The sequence below is a fragment of the Lepidochelys olivacea genome (assembly GCF_965140295.1).
Source record: "Lepidochelys olivacea isolate rLepOli2 genome assembly, chromosome: 2".
NCBI classification, from domain to species: Eukaryota; Metazoa; Chordata; order Testudines; family Cheloniidae; genus Lepidochelys; species Lepidochelys olivacea.
This window is the reverse complement of record NC_140412.1, coordinates 79,732,884-79,751,424: the sequence shown is the minus strand read 5'-3', so window position 1 is coordinate 79,751,424 and position 18,541 is coordinate 79,732,884. Positions and strand designations below refer to the sequence as shown.

At 37.1% G+C, this 18,541-nt stretch overlaps 1 protein-coding gene across 1 annotated transcript in view; it reads right to left on the bottom strand.

Moving 5' to 3' along the window:
* The window catches only part of CDH2 (cadherin 2), a 175,138-nt gene that overhangs the window by 43,348 nt on the left and 113,249 nt on the right, over positions 1 to 18,541 (bottom strand). The window contains exons 3-7 of the mRNA XM_084618702.1: positions 8,752 to 8,978; positions 6,077 to 6,223; positions 4,725 to 4,880; positions 2,589 to 2,733; positions 675 to 847 (exon numbers count right to left, since the gene is read on the bottom strand). Coding sequence (XP_084474828.1) covers positions 675 to 847; positions 2,589 to 2,733; positions 4,725 to 4,880; positions 6,077 to 6,223; positions 8,752 to 8,978 — 848 coding nt within the window. The remainder of the gene's footprint in view (positions 1 to 674; positions 848 to 2,588; positions 2,734 to 4,724; positions 4,881 to 6,076; positions 6,224 to 8,751; positions 8,979 to 18,541) is intronic.

Below are 18,541 nucleotides of genomic sequence, written 5' to 3'. Positions count from 1 at the left end.
GAGTGACTGAGTGAGTGAAGCAACACAGGACATACACCAGATTGGACCAGCATGGATTTAATAAAGACAGAAAGAGCCTACCTGTGCCCAAAGACTGGGTAATTCATCACAACACTATCCTGCTCATCTGCTTTACTTATGTTTTATGCTTAATTAAGGTGGTAAAATATTGTCCTAAAATTTTCTTATTAAACCTTTAAACTAGTTAAGCTCAGTAAATGGTGTGGACAGTGCTTTTTTATCCAACATACAGTAAGGATGTTTGCTGGAAACTGAAGGATGAGTCTGTTTCTAGACTGAAGTAACCTCCAGGCCATCTCATCCTCTCCCCCCAACCATACCCACGGCAAGACCCCCACCTTCCTTCCTCCTTCTCTCCAAGACTCCTTCCACTTTCTGAGCTAACTCCAGTGAATGTGAGTGAGACCAGATGTTTTACATTCTATGCAAAACGAAGCTCGAAAATATCCTTTACCCCTAGGATATTTGCCAAAATCCAAGTTTTCAAATCTTGGGGCTGGCCAGCTCTAAGGGAGTACTGGTTAGGTAGTGCTGTGCAAGGGGAAAAAAATTACATTTGAAAAAAATGTGTAAATTACCTACAAGCTATTTTACATATGCACAAAAATGGACAGCATTTAAAACACAACCTATAAAATTCAGGCCCGCCTTACCTCTCTATCAAGTCCAGCTGCCACTGTGATAATGTCACCAGTCTCATTGTTGATTGTAAACATGTTCGGTGAGGGGGTGCTTGGGGCCTGTGACAAGATTCTGTATCTCAGCATCCCATTCAGTGCATTGGGATCATCGGCATCAATAGCAGTAACAGTCATCACATAGGTTCCTAACAGCACAATACATAATTAGTGTTAAATAAACAGTTTACTTGAATTACACAAGGTCACTTACAAGCACAAAAATTGGTCAAAACATTTACTTCTTTTGATAAACATTACACATTCTTTCTCTTACCCAAAGGAAACTGAGTAGGCCTGAGTCCCAGGATTAATGAAGCAATTAAGATACATAACAGAAGATAACACTGGTGTTTATAAAGTATCAAACTTGCTTATTACTGAAAAAGCTCCACAGGCAATCAAACCCTGCAATTCTGCCATAAACACATTTAATTAACAATGAAGCTTCTAAAGTTTAAATAGCAGGCTCAATCGCTGGGCCACATGAAACATCTGATAATCAAAACATGGCTAATTTTAAAATGTGCCGCATGTGTTAATTGTGTATGCAAATCAACGCAAAAATCAAAACAAGGGCTTTTCTACATACTATTTCTTTCCCTTTGCAATCCTGACTGTTTAAGATCATGTTGGTTCTTGGCACTTGAACTTGGCATAATATGTCTTGAGAGAAACTGAAGGGACATGTCAGTTGTCCTAAAAATTCCTTGTTGCACTGCTAAGAAAATGGCTTCTGACACAAAATTTGCATCTAGATGTAAATCTGAACTTATTCCAACTTTGAGGGTGGTTCAGATACATAATTTTAGTTCTGGGGAAAGTCCTAAATTGTACAGTTTGATTCCAAATCCAAACTTCCCCAGAATTACTGAGATTCATATCCAGGTCTATATATAGGCTCCAATCCTGCAATTAATGGCCTAGATTGGACTGTTGCACTTGTGCACTGTCAACTGCATGACTGCATCTGTATATAGATACAGATGCTAATTTTAGGCTCTCATTTTTGGTCAGTCTTGGCCTAAATAAATTGCATCATACAGATCACATAATCTATTATGTAATACATACTATATTAGGTGTATTTATTTTATATACAACACAGAGAATGGGCTTAATATATATATATATAATTATATAGACTCTCCAAGGATACTACATGGCATTTCCTTTCTATCAAGGAAGCTATTGTAAAACTTTTGTTTTTAAAATGTTGACATTGTCTTTTCTAGACATTGGATCACTTGTTTCTTGCTTCATTTGAAAAGGACGGTCAAGTAGGCTGCTAGAGTGCAACACATACAAATCTTCAGAATGTACAAATACCCCAAACTGCCACAGGATAAGCACAGGAAAATGTGTTCCACAACCATATAAGGTATCATCACTGTAAAACTGTTCAACTTCTTTTAGTTTTCATTTTTAATCCCCTAGTGTTCTTTTTGTTCAAAACTAGTCAGGGGAGAGAGATATTTTATAGGAAGAGGTGTATTAAAAGGTCACTAATCAGTTGTCGAGCAACAAGCTAATCTTCAAAGTTACAAAACAGCTGTTTGGCCTCCCTTATTTTTCAGGTAAAGCCAATCTTTAATGGGTGCTGCCATAATATAAATATGTGGGTGCTGTCCAAAAAAAGTAGTCCTTCCTTATTTTCCTTCTCTCAGCATTGTCCCTTACTCATTCCCTAACATGTGTAATGAAGTCTTTCTTTTAAATTAATTTTTAACTTGCAAAAATGTAAATTAAAAATCAAGAGTAGTGGCAATATAGTATCCTGAAATTTTTGTTGATTACTTCTTTCAAAAACGTTATGACTTCTAAAAGTATATTTCTCCAAAATTAAAAAACACACATCTATTTTCACACAGAAAACCTGCTATATTTTACCTGGCTTTGATCCTTCAGGGACTGTCCCATTCCAGACTTGGTGTAAGAACTCAGGCCTATTGTCATTCATATCAATAACATTAATGACAATGTCAATTGGATTCTCCACCTGGTTTCCATTTACATCCACTGCATGCGCTCTCAGCTGCAAAAGCCATTGGGAATTATGTGAGTTTGCAAGACATATGAACATACATGGACATTAGCACAGAGGAGAGGAAATTTTACAATAACCATTTTAGCCAGATCTATTTCAGTATCTTTTATTGCTCCCCTATCTTGATGACTTCAATTTTCAGTTTATTGAGGGAGCCTTTGTAGACTGAGTTCAATGGGTATAACATAAGTGTAACTCAGGGCAAAACTGAGCCCTTTCTTTATATTTAAGGACGGACACTGATTTTTTTGTTTTTTCCTTCTATTTTTGAAGGCCTTTTTTCTTCTGGAAATTTCTTGGGTTGAGAAAGAAAAAAAATCTGAATAGTTCACCCAGAGGGGACAGATTTCTGTGGGGAAGGTTTAAACTCCCCACGGCCTAATTTACAGACTCCAAATTACTTTTGGAATAATAATACTACCTAATGTTATATAGGCTTTTGTACTTCTTAACCCTGATTGCCAGTGGAAAGTCTCCAGGATCACCTAATCCTGCACTATTAGAAAATTTTTGTTGGTAATCCATCTGGAACGAATATTGCTTCGTTTCTGTAAAGTTTGAAATGGTATTATGGAAACTGTATTGTAAGAATATTTCAAAGGAAAGGTAGGACTTGAGATAATATTCTTAATTTAAAGCCTAAAAAAGAAAAAGACGAATTGTGTATATCTATTTTATTTTATTTTGCTGGCAGGGTATGGCAAAAATTGTTTTCACTGAACAACTGAAAATTCAAGAGTCTAAAGTTTATGCCTAAATTTTCCAAAGTGATATTTGGGTGCACCTACTTGAGACACCTTAAAGAAGCTGATATAGACAGTGTTATGTCGGACATAGATACCACCTCTCACAGAGACAGGAGTTATTAATCCCACAGGAGAGCTCTCTCCTGTCGGCTTAGAGTGTCCCCACCATAAGCATTACAGCAGCATAGCTGCCTTGGTGCATCTGTGCTGCTGTAAATGTTGTAGTGTAGATGTATCCTAAATTTGAAACCTGGGAGGTAAAAACCTGTCAATGTAGCTCAGAAGTAGTTTTGACACATAGTTATAGGAGGCAGGGGGTGAGATTAATCTACCATGTTCTGGACATGGTTTTAGGGGTTGTTCGAAAATTCCTTAGTCGCTAATACTTAAACTGGAACTGAAAGGGAAAGAGCTAAAACTAATTGTTTCGGTTAATCCAAATTCTTGGTAAAATCCCATGAATTCGAGAGCTGCTGCACCCTAGCATGGTCAAACTCCATCTGTGAATAGCAACTGCTAAATCCTATGTACAGAAAGCAGGATTAACACTTGCTCCTCAGATGGGCCAACAAATTGTGCACTAAAACTATGCTACTCTGGAAATTATCTCCAGGAACTGTCTCTCTTCCCTATGGTTTCAAGTGAGGGCCGTTTCATGTCAAACCTTGGTTTCCTGCTTTGCAACCAAATATTTTTTTTCTACTAGTGCTGCAGAATATTTGGTTTACTTTGCAATTTTTCTAGAGCAAAGAACATAGCTTTCATAAACAGAGAGACCTAATTTACAATTATAATTCCCTTAAAATGCTTAGATTTGCCCTGAGAATGAAACCTGGTAGTTTTTCTTCCCACCCATTTCTCAAATTTTAGCTGCTGAAATTCCAGTACAATTATGCCCAAGTTAGGGTGTTATATTAAAAATAAACTTCTGTCAAACAAACAATATGGTGGAATTTGTAATCAATGGTATAAATCAGAAAAATAAACTACAGCATTCACATTTCAGCCTTCTTTAATTATCTAAATATACTAACTCACATTTGTTAAGCTGTTTCAACATGCTAGGACTTCCCTGTATTATGTAATAATAAGTAGAATAAATATTAATTCCAATCCAGTATAAACTCTTTAATTCACATCTTGTAGAAAACTGTGCCAGATGCAGAAATCAAATTTGAAGCAGATGTTTATCTTTGATTTGATCATCTGGTTTATGGTAAATTAAAATCTTACATGAAATGAAGCTATCTGCTCCCGATCTAAAGGTTTCGTCACTGACAGTTGACCTGAGATGGGATTGATGATGAAGATTCCAGTTGGAGGTTGGTCAGCTCCTGGTCCAGTAACACTGTACCTCAGTGAAAGACTTTTATCACGATCAGACCTAATCTAAGTGTCAAGAAGATGAGGTTTTTGTTAGTTAAACAGAACAAGAAATTGGAACTGAAAGTGAAGAACAGTAGATTGGCATTCATTTTAATATTAATAATATTAAATATATTAATATATTTAGGCTGAAATTATATTTACAAGAAAACAATGGCAGAGGCATGAACACTAATACAATGTTCGGGCTTTTCAATATTATAATACATTGTCAGAAAATCAGTCACTGAATTTTTCAGAAAAAATGTCATGTAAAGTGACCCTTCTTATAAATCTCTACTTTTTCCACAATAGGATGAATTATATTACTAAAAATAATTAAATACTTTTATCCTTAAATTTACTGCTTAGCTCCTAAAACAGTACACAAGATTTGTGAACATTACAATATACTGTAAGACAGTCTCTTTCATTTACCTTTCAAGACCCGTGTCAGCATTCTGCATTTCTTTTATAATACTTGTAGTATTGCAACCATTTAGGTGCTTGTGATTGCATGGTTACTGCAGGGGAAATACTGAACTTTGAACTGAGTTCTTGGCTAACAAATAAAGTAGAAATTGATTTTATAGTATGTTCACTGGTAGCCTTTGCTATACCTTGAAGAAAGTCACTTGCAAGTGCATAGACAGGGTAGAGCCATGTTCACATCTGTTACCCTGTCCACACACACCCCTCCCCCCCACCTTTTGGTAAATTGACTGTGCAGGCCACACTAATGGAACACCTGCCCCCAGCCTCTTGTGCAGGAATGCCTGGTAACAGACACCTACTTGCTGTGCATTCTTGCACAGCAGGCACTGTGTAACCTCAATCAGCCACGTCCCTTCCCCTTGTTCCCCTCCTCTGACAGGCCTATCTCTTCCCCCGCCTCTCCCAACAAACACATACACAAACACACAAGTGGGGAGGTTCCAGTGCAGGATGCAGCAGAGTTGGCTGAGTCACAAATGCCACCTTTTGCACCAGCTGAAGTTCCCCCTACTTCAGGGCAGTTGCTGATTTAAATTCACTGTAATTCAATGTAAGAAAAACAAAGAGGGCTTGGCAGACCACAGAATTTGCCCCATTATCTTTTGTATAGATCTAACAGCTGAATTTGGTCCTTTAATCTTTGATAAGCTGAAAGCCTATCCGAGGTTGACTTCCAAGGAATTCTGAAATCACACCTCTGCCTTCTTGGTGGTTAATTACCTTACCCTAACTAATTCCTGAGGAAAAGGCCCTCTGGAGTTTTCTGGTAAGTTGATTGGAGGGATGACCCAGTCTCTCTTTTGTCTCTGCAGATGACTGCTGTGCTTATATTGTTGCCGTGGAAATACTATTTCTTCAATTTTGTTTTCGTCCTTAAAACAGACATTAGAATGAGAATTGGTAAAAATGTGTATATTGGAGAATGGTTTTCATACCATTACATGACTGCCTGAGACACACACTTCATTCCATGTTTATGAAGCTATTTATTGGGTTCACAGTACAAAATGGAAATAAGCAATATTATTACATTTTTCCTATGAAATAGTAGCAATTCCTTCATTTTTCAGCATGCCACTTGGAGGTCAAATGGAATTATAAGCAATTTATTACCCAGTACTGCTGTGTAAACTACCTTGCACTTTCTATATTCCAGTTGGATAGTAGTTAATATTGTGCAGAATTTTAATAGGATGCCTTTATATGTATATAATCTCATTAATTGGAACTACAGTTCAGGTAATGTGAAACTGTATATTAAATTTAGATCTGGGTGTGCTAAAATATAATTTGAGTTCCAAGAGAAGTTTAATACATACTGGTAAGGAATGTCTGAAATATTTATGACCTTATTAAATCCCATAGAATTAATGCTGTAATTATTTTAAACCTATGTCACCCATGATGGATGTTGTAGATGACCCACTTTGCACAGTGGGCATTAATCTCTGCTGGGTGTCAACACTGCCTTTATATTCCTCTCTACATCTGCAGTTATTTCAGCCTTTAGCTCTTGATGCACATGTGCATACAGACATGTTACTCTGGTTAGGGAAAAAAGCCCAAAATACATTCTTTGGTTACTTTGCGGAAAAAAGTTATTTTGAATCAAGTAAATGTGTTGGAGGCTAAAAACCACAGGTGCAAACTGAGGGCCAGTTTCTGCTACCTTCACTCCCTTTGAATAGTGCCTTACAAGTGATAGCCCCTGTCTAGTAAGGATATGCCTACACTGCAAAGAAAAACCCATGGTGCTGAGTCTCAGAGCCAGAGTCAATTGGCTTGTGCTTGAGGGGCTTGGGCTGTGGGGCTAAAAATAGCAGTTTAGACGTTTGGGCTTGGGTTGGAGCCCCGGGTCTGAAACCCAGCAAGGGCGGAGGGTCTCAGAGCCCAGCTAATCTAACCCAAGCCTCAATGTCTACACTGCAATTTTTAGCCTTATTGCCCAAGCCCAAGTCAACTGACCTGGACTCAGATTTGGTGCAGCGGGTTTCTCTTTGCAGTGTAGACATACCCTCACATGTAAGGCACTACCTGAGTGTGACTGAGGGCACCAGAACTGGGCCCAAAGGGTTTGTCTTCACTGCAACTCTTAAATCAGGTTAGGTAACCTGGGTTAAAATAGCAGTGATGACACAGCAACTTGGCTTGTAACTCTGGTTAAGAGCTGGAATTTGACCGCAGGCTTTCTTAGAGCTTTAACTTGAGTTGCGAACTCAAGTTAAAAGCTGAGGTGTCACTGTTATTTTAACCTGAGTTTCTTAACTCATGTTAGCAAATCCAAGTTTAAGGACATTACTTTTGTTGCAGAAAAGACGTCCTCTGAAAGGAACAGTTTCTTGTGTGCCTCTTTAATGTGAGCCACCGCATGCTTCTTTATTAAGACTTGGTCTTAAATGTCTCCAAAACCCAGAACAATTGCTTATTCTTAGAAAAATAGGTAGCACAACTAAAAGCAATCTATTTTGAAACAGATACTTAAGTCTTTGATCTGTAAATATAATTTTAGTGTGGCTATATCAATCTATGAAGAATATTTATTTTTTAAAAAGATGCTTTGCAAAAGGAAGTAAAAAAAGCAGGCAGTAGTATAAGGGGTGGGTGTAGCAGAAATATCACATAATATTTTACTACAGGGAGTATATTAGTATATTGGTAGGTTCAATTTTGTGTTACTTTGGCTTTGCGTATATTGGTTTCCACCAGAGTGAGACTATCTTCCCTAAAAGTAGTGCTGGAATCCTAAATAATTTCCAGTCCTCAATTTGATTATTAAGGGACAATACAAATACTCTGTGCCAGGAATGCCTTCCTGCTACTGCTGTAAATCTACAGTTCTGGTCTAATCTTGATTGATGGATTCTAGCAGAGATTTGTTTATTTTGTGGTTAAATTTAACTGCTTGAATAAATATTGTAATGCTCTCCAGCAATTTAAAATAAAGAAATGACCACTTCCAATTTAAATTCAGGTACAAATCTCAAACTGTACAAACAATATGTTCAAATACAAATGATTTCTGGATCTTTAAACAGATATGGGTTTGCATGACTTTAGCAGGGCTACAAAATAATAGATTATGGAACATTATTTTTAAAGACTACAGCTTTACAATTATTTATGCACTAGTTACCCACTAGCAGGAAGTCAGATGTGGAGGTGTGTGACAGATTTAGTCTAAAAACCTATTTTTCAGAGACATTTCCAAAGGCAAATGTTTTATATATAGAATCATAGAATATCAGGGTTGGAAGGGACCTCAGGAGGTCATCTAGTCCAACCCCCTGCTCAAAGCAGGACCAATCCCCAGTTTTTGTCCCAGATCCCTAAATGGCCCCCTCAAGGATTGAACTCACAACCTTGGGTTTAGCAGGCCAATGCTCAAACCACTGAGCTTTACCTTCTCTGAATGCTCTGCAAATGTTGGCTCGATGCTCAGCTTCACCACCACTTCCCACTGTTGCTGGGTTTCCTTGTCTTGAGCATATATGATGAATTCTGTGGGGTCTGTAGAAAGCTGAAAGCTTCTTGCTGCATATACCATACCATCTTCACCTACTCTAAAATCTGCTGGCTCGCTGCTTTCAAACTGTACTTTTATCTTTTCATCACAGCTTCTAAATCGCACTGTAAAACACAAAAAAACATGGAGAATATAAGAACTGAAAGAGACAGAGCCTGCTTAAACTGAATCATCAGCTGGTGTTAGGTCAAGAACAAAAACCTGTATCTTAAAAGCCTATTCTCCGCAGTCACAATAAACTCACTGTCATTTCATCATATTAAGTGAATGCATTCTTTAGGAATTAAAAATCGTACTTTATGGATCAGCCCACATAATAGTGGCATCCTTCAGAGAGGGAAGACTAAGTTCTCCTTCCCAACCAGATTGCCTGTTTCTACTACAGGGGCCTTGACCTCCACAACAACCACCTGCTCTCTCTCACAAAGGGGCAGAACTGATTGGTTCCAAATACAGGTCCAGCCTCTTTGACCTTGACTGCAATTACTAGCACTAATAAGTATATGTGATAGATGAACCCAAGTGGGCAAAGGCCATAGGGGATTAAAATGAAGAACACTTGGGGCTCTTCAAACCGACACAGAGAAGCGCCTGTCAAAGGGAGATTTTTCTATTCATAACTTTTTTTAAAAAGGATACTTTTTTCATATCTAGAGTTAGATTTCACTATGATCTCATTAGACTTTCTGCAGAGAATGACAAAACAAGTGCACAAAATAATATGCATTCTGAAAATTAAAAAGGTCTTTTCCCCTTTATGAACGCCTAAAACTAGTGAAAAGGACTGAGTGGAGAGAAAGTAGTCAAACTGCTATCATGGACTGGAAAAAAATATGCCCCGGACATTTTTAATATGTGGCAATCATCATCACAAACATGGTTTAGATTCAGCACCTCCAGTGCTAACAGCAGTGAAGTAGCAGCCTAGAGGTCAGCGCACAACTCTGGGAGTTAGACCTACTTTCTATTCCTGTCTCTGTCACCGACATGCTGTATTACTGTGGACAGAACACACAACAGCTCCGGTCCTCAGTTTCCCCATTTGTAAAAGGGGAATTATAATATATGCTTACCTCATAGGAATGCTAGAAGTCTTAAAGGGATGCAATTCACTTGAAATCCAGTCAATTTCAAAAAGTAGATTAAAAGCAGTTACAGGTACTAGTCTTGCCTATAAGCTCCCTTTAACAATCACATTTTCCTACTTTAAAATATTTTCCTATTTACAAATGTTTTCCTCTCCTCTTTTGCTATGTGAAAGATCCACAGTGAAACAGATTTAGTGAAACCGAATATATACACAGTACTGTAAAATGCACAAAGTACAACAGATTTTTTTTCTCTATGATCCCCTTCGTTTCTAGTTATCGTCAGTGTTACTTGTAACAACAGCAAGTAAAAAATATCAGATGGAAATGTGGCTTTAAAATTGATTATCTCCCTTTAATGTTTTCAGAGCATTTTGAGATCTTCAGACTGTATGAACAACAGAAGTGCAAAGCATTATTATTAAAGGTTGGGCTGAAATGCAGATAGTGAAGATTAATCCTATCCTTGTGCCTCATTCCAGTTCTTGGACTTTTACACTGAAATGAATGATGCACAAACTATAAGTCTCCAAAAATCTAAAGGTTCCCCTCAAGAGAAACCCTGCTAAAAGCTGCACATCTTATGCTTTCTTTTTCTTTTTTTAAAATACTATAGTTATAAGGAAGATAGTGAGAAGAGAGATTATAATTTTTGATACTTGAACTCCAAGGACTGGGACCGACATTCAAATGACAGATAAAATTAGTTTCCTCACTAATCCTTTTGTGTTATGCTGGGTCTCCCACATCCCTTTGACCTCTGACGCAAACAAAGACGACGATGACTGGAAAATTATATATATAAAACTTTATTTCTTTTTTCAAGAATACAGAAAATTCAATAGAAATTTTAAAATGTTAGCTTTTTTAAGGAAGATTAAACAAGAATAGTCAGTTAGCTGTGATGGAATACAGGCCTTGATCACCCTTTCTGGCAGTAAAACCTGCTTGAGTTGTTCAGGGATGGGGGAGAATCTCCTTGAGGAATATTTCATGCAGTTCCCACCATATCATTCCATCGGGGCAAGGTTAATTTCCTCCAGGGAAAAAGGCACACAAATGGCCATCAAACCTGGGAGATCTCACCGAATATGGGGAAGGACAAGCCTATCCATGCAGAAGCTCTGAATCTCTGCACTAGTTCTGGCCCCTGTTATCTCTGCCTGGCTCCTTGGCAATACTGCAGCAGAGATCCCATGCTTTTTGGTGGAGCATCCCCACAAACATTTCATCCAAATTGGGACTCCACTATTTTTTTGTAGGTAAGTTCCCTGGGTCTGTTGCTCCCAAGTCCCACCTATTTCATAAGGTACAGCCAACCCCTTCTCCCACATGGATCCACAGATTTACGAAGAGGGCTGTGCGGGAGGAAGGGACAGTGACATGGGGCAATTCAACCCCAATTCCACATGGGAGGAAAGAAAGCCACATGTAGAGGATCCCCTTCCTAGATGTGAGCCAAGTGGTAACTTATCCCTTATTCCCTTATCCATACTACTTCATTATCTGACCCAATTTACCAAGGCGAGTTCATATTCTGAATTGCAACAAGTAGCCAAAGAAATACAAGTAAAATAATTGGTTACAGCAACTCTATCATTATAAAGAAATCATAGTCCTAATTAGACATACTTCTGTGTTCTGACCTTCTAACCAGAATACAACCCCACACTAGACTATATTAATTATAGAAATGTAAGAATAGAAGTACCCAGAATGGGTCTTCTTAATTTTCCTGAAATCTACTATTGCAATATCCTCAAAACAGCATTCAAATAAACTAAGCTAACAATATTCCACATTCTCCTTTAGACAATGGCATTAAGAGCAGTTCTGAATCCTATTTACAAATAATCAGATCAGCTTTAGGGCTCTGTGGAGAGTTAAACTCTGTGAGGATCTTCTCAATGAGTTTTTAAATCATTTCAGAGAAGAAAGTGAGCAATCAGAACAGAATGGGACAGAAGCTAGGGTACCGAAGAGCATGCCTTCATGCTGGCTCTGCTCCCATGGAGATGCAGAACTCCTAGTAGAGAGGGAGCCCTGTAAGACACTTTGTTAAAAACAGTTAGGTTTGAAAGGGTCAGCAAGGAGTCAGAACCATGCACATGACCCATGGGTCTTTGTCAGCCTTCCTCCACCAGTTGGGGATTCCTGCTTAACAGGGGATTCCCGTTGCAGGGGAAGGGAATAATGATATTTGTGTATGCAGGGGGCATGATCTACCCCCTGACAAGTGTGTGTGTGTATGTGTGTTTGGGGGGAGGGTAATACATGTAAATTGTAACTTGATTTCTTTTTTTCTCTCTTTTTTTTTTTAGAGGTAAGACTTAAAAGGAACACTGCAATGAGCATGATTCAAAAGAACTATTAAGATATGATGATATGAAAAATATAATTTAAAAAGTATTATTCAGTAATTTGATGCATCCAATTTTATATACTAAAATTCATGAGAAATTGAAAGATTTCCCATCCCCCCCACTTTCTCTCATATAGATCCTAATAACTCAAAAAATATATAATTTAATCCGCTATCCACTTCATTGATATTCTTCCTCTAGGCAACTATATGTTATGAGATTCAATGAAAACCTCTGTCTTTTGACAGCAACCTGCCTAAAATGTTTAAAATTGTCAATGCCCTGGCAGAATTATTCTCCTTCTGCAAAGAACACACATTAACAAATTACAGAGAAGTATAACTGTTCATAATTAAATTACCTTGACAGAGTACAGGTTGAGTAGTAGCTACCTTTTCCCCAACTGCATGGCTATTAGTCTCAGAAATCTGATTCAGTTTAGTTTGCTTCATTTTTCCAGTGCGCAACTGGTATCAACAAATATGGAATCCTAATTATTTGCTTTCAGTGCTAGTTAGTAGTGCGATTTTGTAGAAGTAGTAAGGAAATATTTTTCATTGAGAATAGACATTACTGGTACTAATCATGTTCCAAACACCTTGAAAGGGATGCAGATTTCCAAAACAATGTTACTGTCAAAAAAAAAAATTATAATGGGTATTTTTCACTTTAAAAAGATTTATCAGCTATATTTTTATAGCACATTGTTGTGTCTGCGCCAACAAAAATGACAGATATTTACATAATCTTTTATTGTTCTTTATTATTGGTATCCACATAAATAATCAAATATAAATCTCTGCAAGTTAAAGGAAGCAGACTAATTATGAAAGGCTGAAATTTAGATTTTAAGAAGACTTAGACCATAATCCTACCAACACTTACGCACATACTTAACTTTAATTATGTGAATATTCCCATTGAAGTGAATGAGACTACTCATGAGTTTAAAGTTATTCCTGTGTGTAAGTATTTGCAGGATATGGGCTTTAATCCAGAAGCAAAATTTATATTTATGTTATTGTTATTTGTATTGTTATTGCTGTGCTGTTAAATATGGAGTATTTTGAAAGATAATCCATTTGACAGTTTTGAATTTAGAGGGTAAATAAAATTTATTAATTGGATATTGCTTTTTATTATATGCCAACCAAAACAAATACATATTTGTTGCCTAAAAGAGAAAAAAATTAAACTCTGCAACCACAAAAAGGTAAGTTAAACTCCTGCATCTCTGTGGTATTAAATAAAGCTCTCAAATTAAATTTTCTTGTATGCAATTAACAAAAACATATGTCTTAATGTGTAGTGTATAAAACCTGAAGTACTACAAAACATGCAATTTCATTTAGAGTACACTAGAGAACTAAACCATTCACACACTAATGAAATGAATGATTCATAATATCTGTAAAATACATCTCTACTCTGATGTACTTTACTAGTAAGTTTCAATTAACTAGCATCATTTCTCATACAATTAAAATATACTTTCAGTTTCTCCATTAACAAGTTGGTTTGCAATTTGACAGCCCACTCCTACGATCCTCTCTCAGGCAAAACTCCCAATGAAATCAAGGGGAGTTTTAACTAAGGACTCAGAAAAGAGTGTAAGGAATGGGCTATCTTCATATAATCAATAAAGATACTTTCATACAAAATATTTATATGCAACTTCATTTATTTGTGCTAATCCCAAACCAGTCAGGGGCAGTTTGCCATTTGGATTTTTCAGCTTTAAAATGTGAGTCCATGCTTGGAGATTAAAGGCAGAAATATGGTTCAACATTGGTTGTATTTTATAGAAACAACATTACTTATCTTAGCCTAATGTTGTCCTTAGAGCTAATGTCCACTTAGTGGATATTTTGGAGATTATACTGTAATTTCCAAGTGCTATTAAACACATATTTCCAAAAAACAGCAAACAAAATATGTCATAAAATGGAAAATCCAGATATATTTATCCCTGCAGGATAACTTCTTAGTGAATCAAACAAATAGCAACAAAAGTAACCATGATACAATTACACATCAATTACCCAGTCTGCACGCTTCTAGTCATGTTTCTTTACTTCTGAGAGTACCAGAAAGTATTTAGAGATGCTCTACCTTGATTTCTGACAGTCTAAAGATTTTTAACATCTGAACCACTGTACCGTTTCATGGATAGGGAAACTGGAAAAAATATTTTTACAAAATAAAATATACCGCTTTATAACATTGTATGTTGTTCAGACTGGTTACCCCCTTCTTTGCAAGGGGATCAGTTACTCCCAATTTAAACATCTGAACAGAACCACTCATATTTCAACTTGTGGTACTCCAGATTGACACAAGAAATGCTCATGAGACATCTTTCAACACAAATATAGGTAATCTTCAAGTAATATACAAAGTTAGATTTTTTTATAGTATCAGAACTGTAGGATTATTGTAGCTGTGAAGAAGTATATTCTAGCCTGCCTTATGCATCATCTGATTTCAGAATCTTTATTACGGATGATGTACATAGAAGAAAACACAAGTTTGGTTTCTGGACAACAGGATGATCTGCAGTAATTGCAATTAAAAATATCTTGCCTTCACTTGCAAGACAAGCAAATTTGATAGGGAAATCATTAATTGGAGAATAAATATCAAATATTAGGTCATTTTTACATAGTCACTTTTCTGATTATAACCATGCTTAAACTTTTCATTGTATCTTTCACAGATGCTTCAATATCATTATTCTTTTTAACATGTTATTTAATTCTTTTTTTGTAGCACCTTTTGGTTCTGTCCTTACACACATGCACCACATTTTATAATTATTCCATGCTCTACCAAAAATAATTTTTTTAAAAGTCTAGTTATTTTTTGGGTGCTTCTGTTATTTGGGTGCCTAACTTGAGACACCTTAGTGGACTTTCATAGGGAAGTTCCTTAGTGCTTTCAGAAAGTGGGCATACTAATCCACTAGTTCCTTTTAAATATCTTGGGCCTACATTCTTAGGGTCTCTGTACACAGACAACAAAGAAAACCCTGTGGCTGGCCCATGTGACTTGGGATCATGGGGCTTGGGCTGTTCCATTGCTATGTAGACTTCCAGGCTCAGGCTGAAGCCTGAGATCTGGGACCCTCCCACCGCATATGTCCTACCCCAAGACCAGAGGTCTATACAGCAATGAAACAGCCCCACAACCTGAGTGCCGCGATCCCAAGTTGGTTAGCATAGGGCAGCCGAGGGTATCCCACTGCTGTGTAGACATACTCTATGTGCTACATTCTGACATCCTTACTCATGTTGAGTAGTACCTAACTTCAATTAGTCTTATGCAGTACGTATGATGCAATGGGAGTTCAGATGCTTATTAAGGGCCATATATAGCTCTTTGATTGCAAATCCTCTCCTCTCACAAAATGTTCTGCAAATTTGTGCAGACTCAGGGCAAGATTGTGAAAGTATTACTCACGATGATGTGGAGTTAATCACACAAGCAATACAATTGAAATCAGTGGGACTATTCGTCTGAGTTATTGCAGTATTAAGGGGTCCACAATCTGATCCTTAGTAGCTCAGCTTTCCACATCTCCATGTTGTAAGGCTCCCTTACTCAGTTCACTAATCCTTTAGGGAAAAAATAAATAAATAAATAAAAATAGCCTAACTAAAGGGGAAAAAATATTTGCAGAGTTGAGACCTAAGTCACAGGATTTGTTTATCTCATCAGTTGAAAACAGTACTAATATAATGGTTTAAAAAAAAGTTTTGGTATGTATCTGTTTTAACCTACTGCTAGAATACATTATGCATCCGATGAAGTGAGCTGTAGCTCATGAAAGCTTATGCTCAAATAAATTGGTTAGTCTCTAAGGTGCCACAAGTGCTCCTTTTCTTTTTGTGAATATAGACTAACACGGCTGTTACTCTGAAACCTAGAATACAAGTGTTACTCTGTGAAATTTATGCACTTTTTACACTGTGAATGAGTTATTAGGACAATACCTGGCAAAAACACTTTGTGCCAGTTTCTGTTATTTTTTTGCCATTCAATACAAGAGCTAATTTGTTTCCACGTAGCAACAACAGTATATGCAACAACATCATCAAACACACAGAGTATACTAAGCGCTGTTGTGCTGGCCAGAGTGCCCACAGTTGATGGCATCACACCAGGTGTTGTGGTATTTACGTTGTCCTAAAATATGGCACGTTCAAGACAATCTGGGTGTTTATGCCAGAGACACAGAGAGAGAGAGACAGACAGAAGTTTCACCTTTATTTTTCTTATTCTCTGTGCAGTTTTATAGTTTTTAATTTTAAAAAGTATACTTTCAGCTGTGCTGAATATATTTTTGCAAAATGTAAATGAGAAATATTGAACCTAAAGCATTCAATGCTACTTGGTTTCCACTTAAGCTAGCTAAATTAATATAAGGGTCCTATATTTTTAAAGTTACCTGTGAACGAGAATACTATCACAAGACTGTTCAATCCTTCAATTCACAGTGAAAGACTTGCACAGTTCTTTAATAAAACATGTCACCTACTTTCCATTTCCCATAATCCTCTTTGTTTGCTGAACAAAGTCATAATAGGCATGCCAGAATGAAAATAGGGATAAAGTTCTTTCTGTTTGATAGAAGTGCCTATGCAGCTTTTCAAAACAGGAATACTGGCCGTCAGCAAAACACAGATTTGGTATCTCAAACAGAGCCCAAATTACATCTGATTCACTGATCCTTTTCAGTTCTTTTCCGAACTGCTCACTAACACAAAGTCTTTCTGAGCTCCGACATCCCTTTTGTCTTTATTTCAGAAAAAATAAAATACAAGAGAAGAGAGTAAACATCTTGGGGTAATGAGGGAAAATGTTTATATTTAGACCACTACTTTAGTTTTAAAATATATACATATTAAGAGATTGCAGTCCTCCTTTACTTCACATTATTTAATACACTGCTGGTAAATATAAGGATATGCATCACTGCAGAGCTCTGCTGGAATTTTTTCAAACTGGTGCCAGTTGGAAGAAAACTCAGTAATAAGTATCATTTCTGTACTCTGGAGTGTGCAATACACCTGCAATACTTTCTCAAGTATACAATTCTAGATAGTAATAAAAAGCAGGATTAAAACACTAATCTCATGTGCCCACAATGCATCAACTCACAACAACTGCTAAAATCCAATTTGGTAATTAAAGAATATCTGTTCAGGAGTCTGAAGGGAAAGTGTAGCCTTACACATAGCCAGCAGAAAATAGACCACCTTCATAGTTTAGGCTCTAAGCAGGGACGTTTCTTTGTCTTCAATATATTATAAAACAATGGCTTCTTTTCTAAGGCAATTTTTTGTGGTTTAAGAAACTGAGATGCTACTACTTGTCAGCACAATGTAGAATTTAGAAGGCTGTTTAACTACAATAAAAATAATTAAATATTACATTGTAAAAGGAAAACAACCAATGTTTTCTGTTTGTTTTAAGTCATCCCTAGAAAATGCAAGAGACAGTTCTTCCCCCACCTTAAATGCAAAAGCCCAGGGTGCAGAAGAGAGTAAGTGTCTGTGTCCCCTTTGCTATTTTTTCCCAGTCCCAGTTTCTGCACTGTACTTTCCACCATCTCTACATATTCAGGCTCCAAGTTCTATTTTATTTTTTGTTCTTCCCTGTCTCCTACTTTCTCCTTCTGCCTGAGTTTTCTGTTTTCATATTTTTTATGATTTTGTCTATCACTTAGCCTCTCTTTGCCCCACCTTTCAATCTACAAAATCTCCAATATCTACCCTAAATGGAGGTGCTGTGGCTGTCCTGCCAGTAGGCTTGCGACCTTCAATCATGCCCAGTCAGAGTGAGTCCATCACTTCATGTGATCTGACTCTAAGTATGGGGCAGGGATGGCTGAGAAGTGGGGCTTTAGGCTTAACAGTATGAGAACAGGCCTGATGTGTTGATCCTTGGTTGCTACACGTGCTTTCAGTCAACCTACTGTTCACACGTGGATGAGACAATGTTGTTCGGAGGATGAATTTAGGTTTGATAGGAACTGTGGAACATTTTGGGAAAGGGGGGAGCCAACAGAGGCAAATAAAATTGAAGGTCAGAGATGAATTTTTAAACTAAGGGCTAGGGGAAAGCCAACAGGTACAGAGGAATACATGATTTGGACAGACACATCCCTTAGGGGAGGATTTATTAAAGGGGATACTCTGTATCATAGTAGAGAGG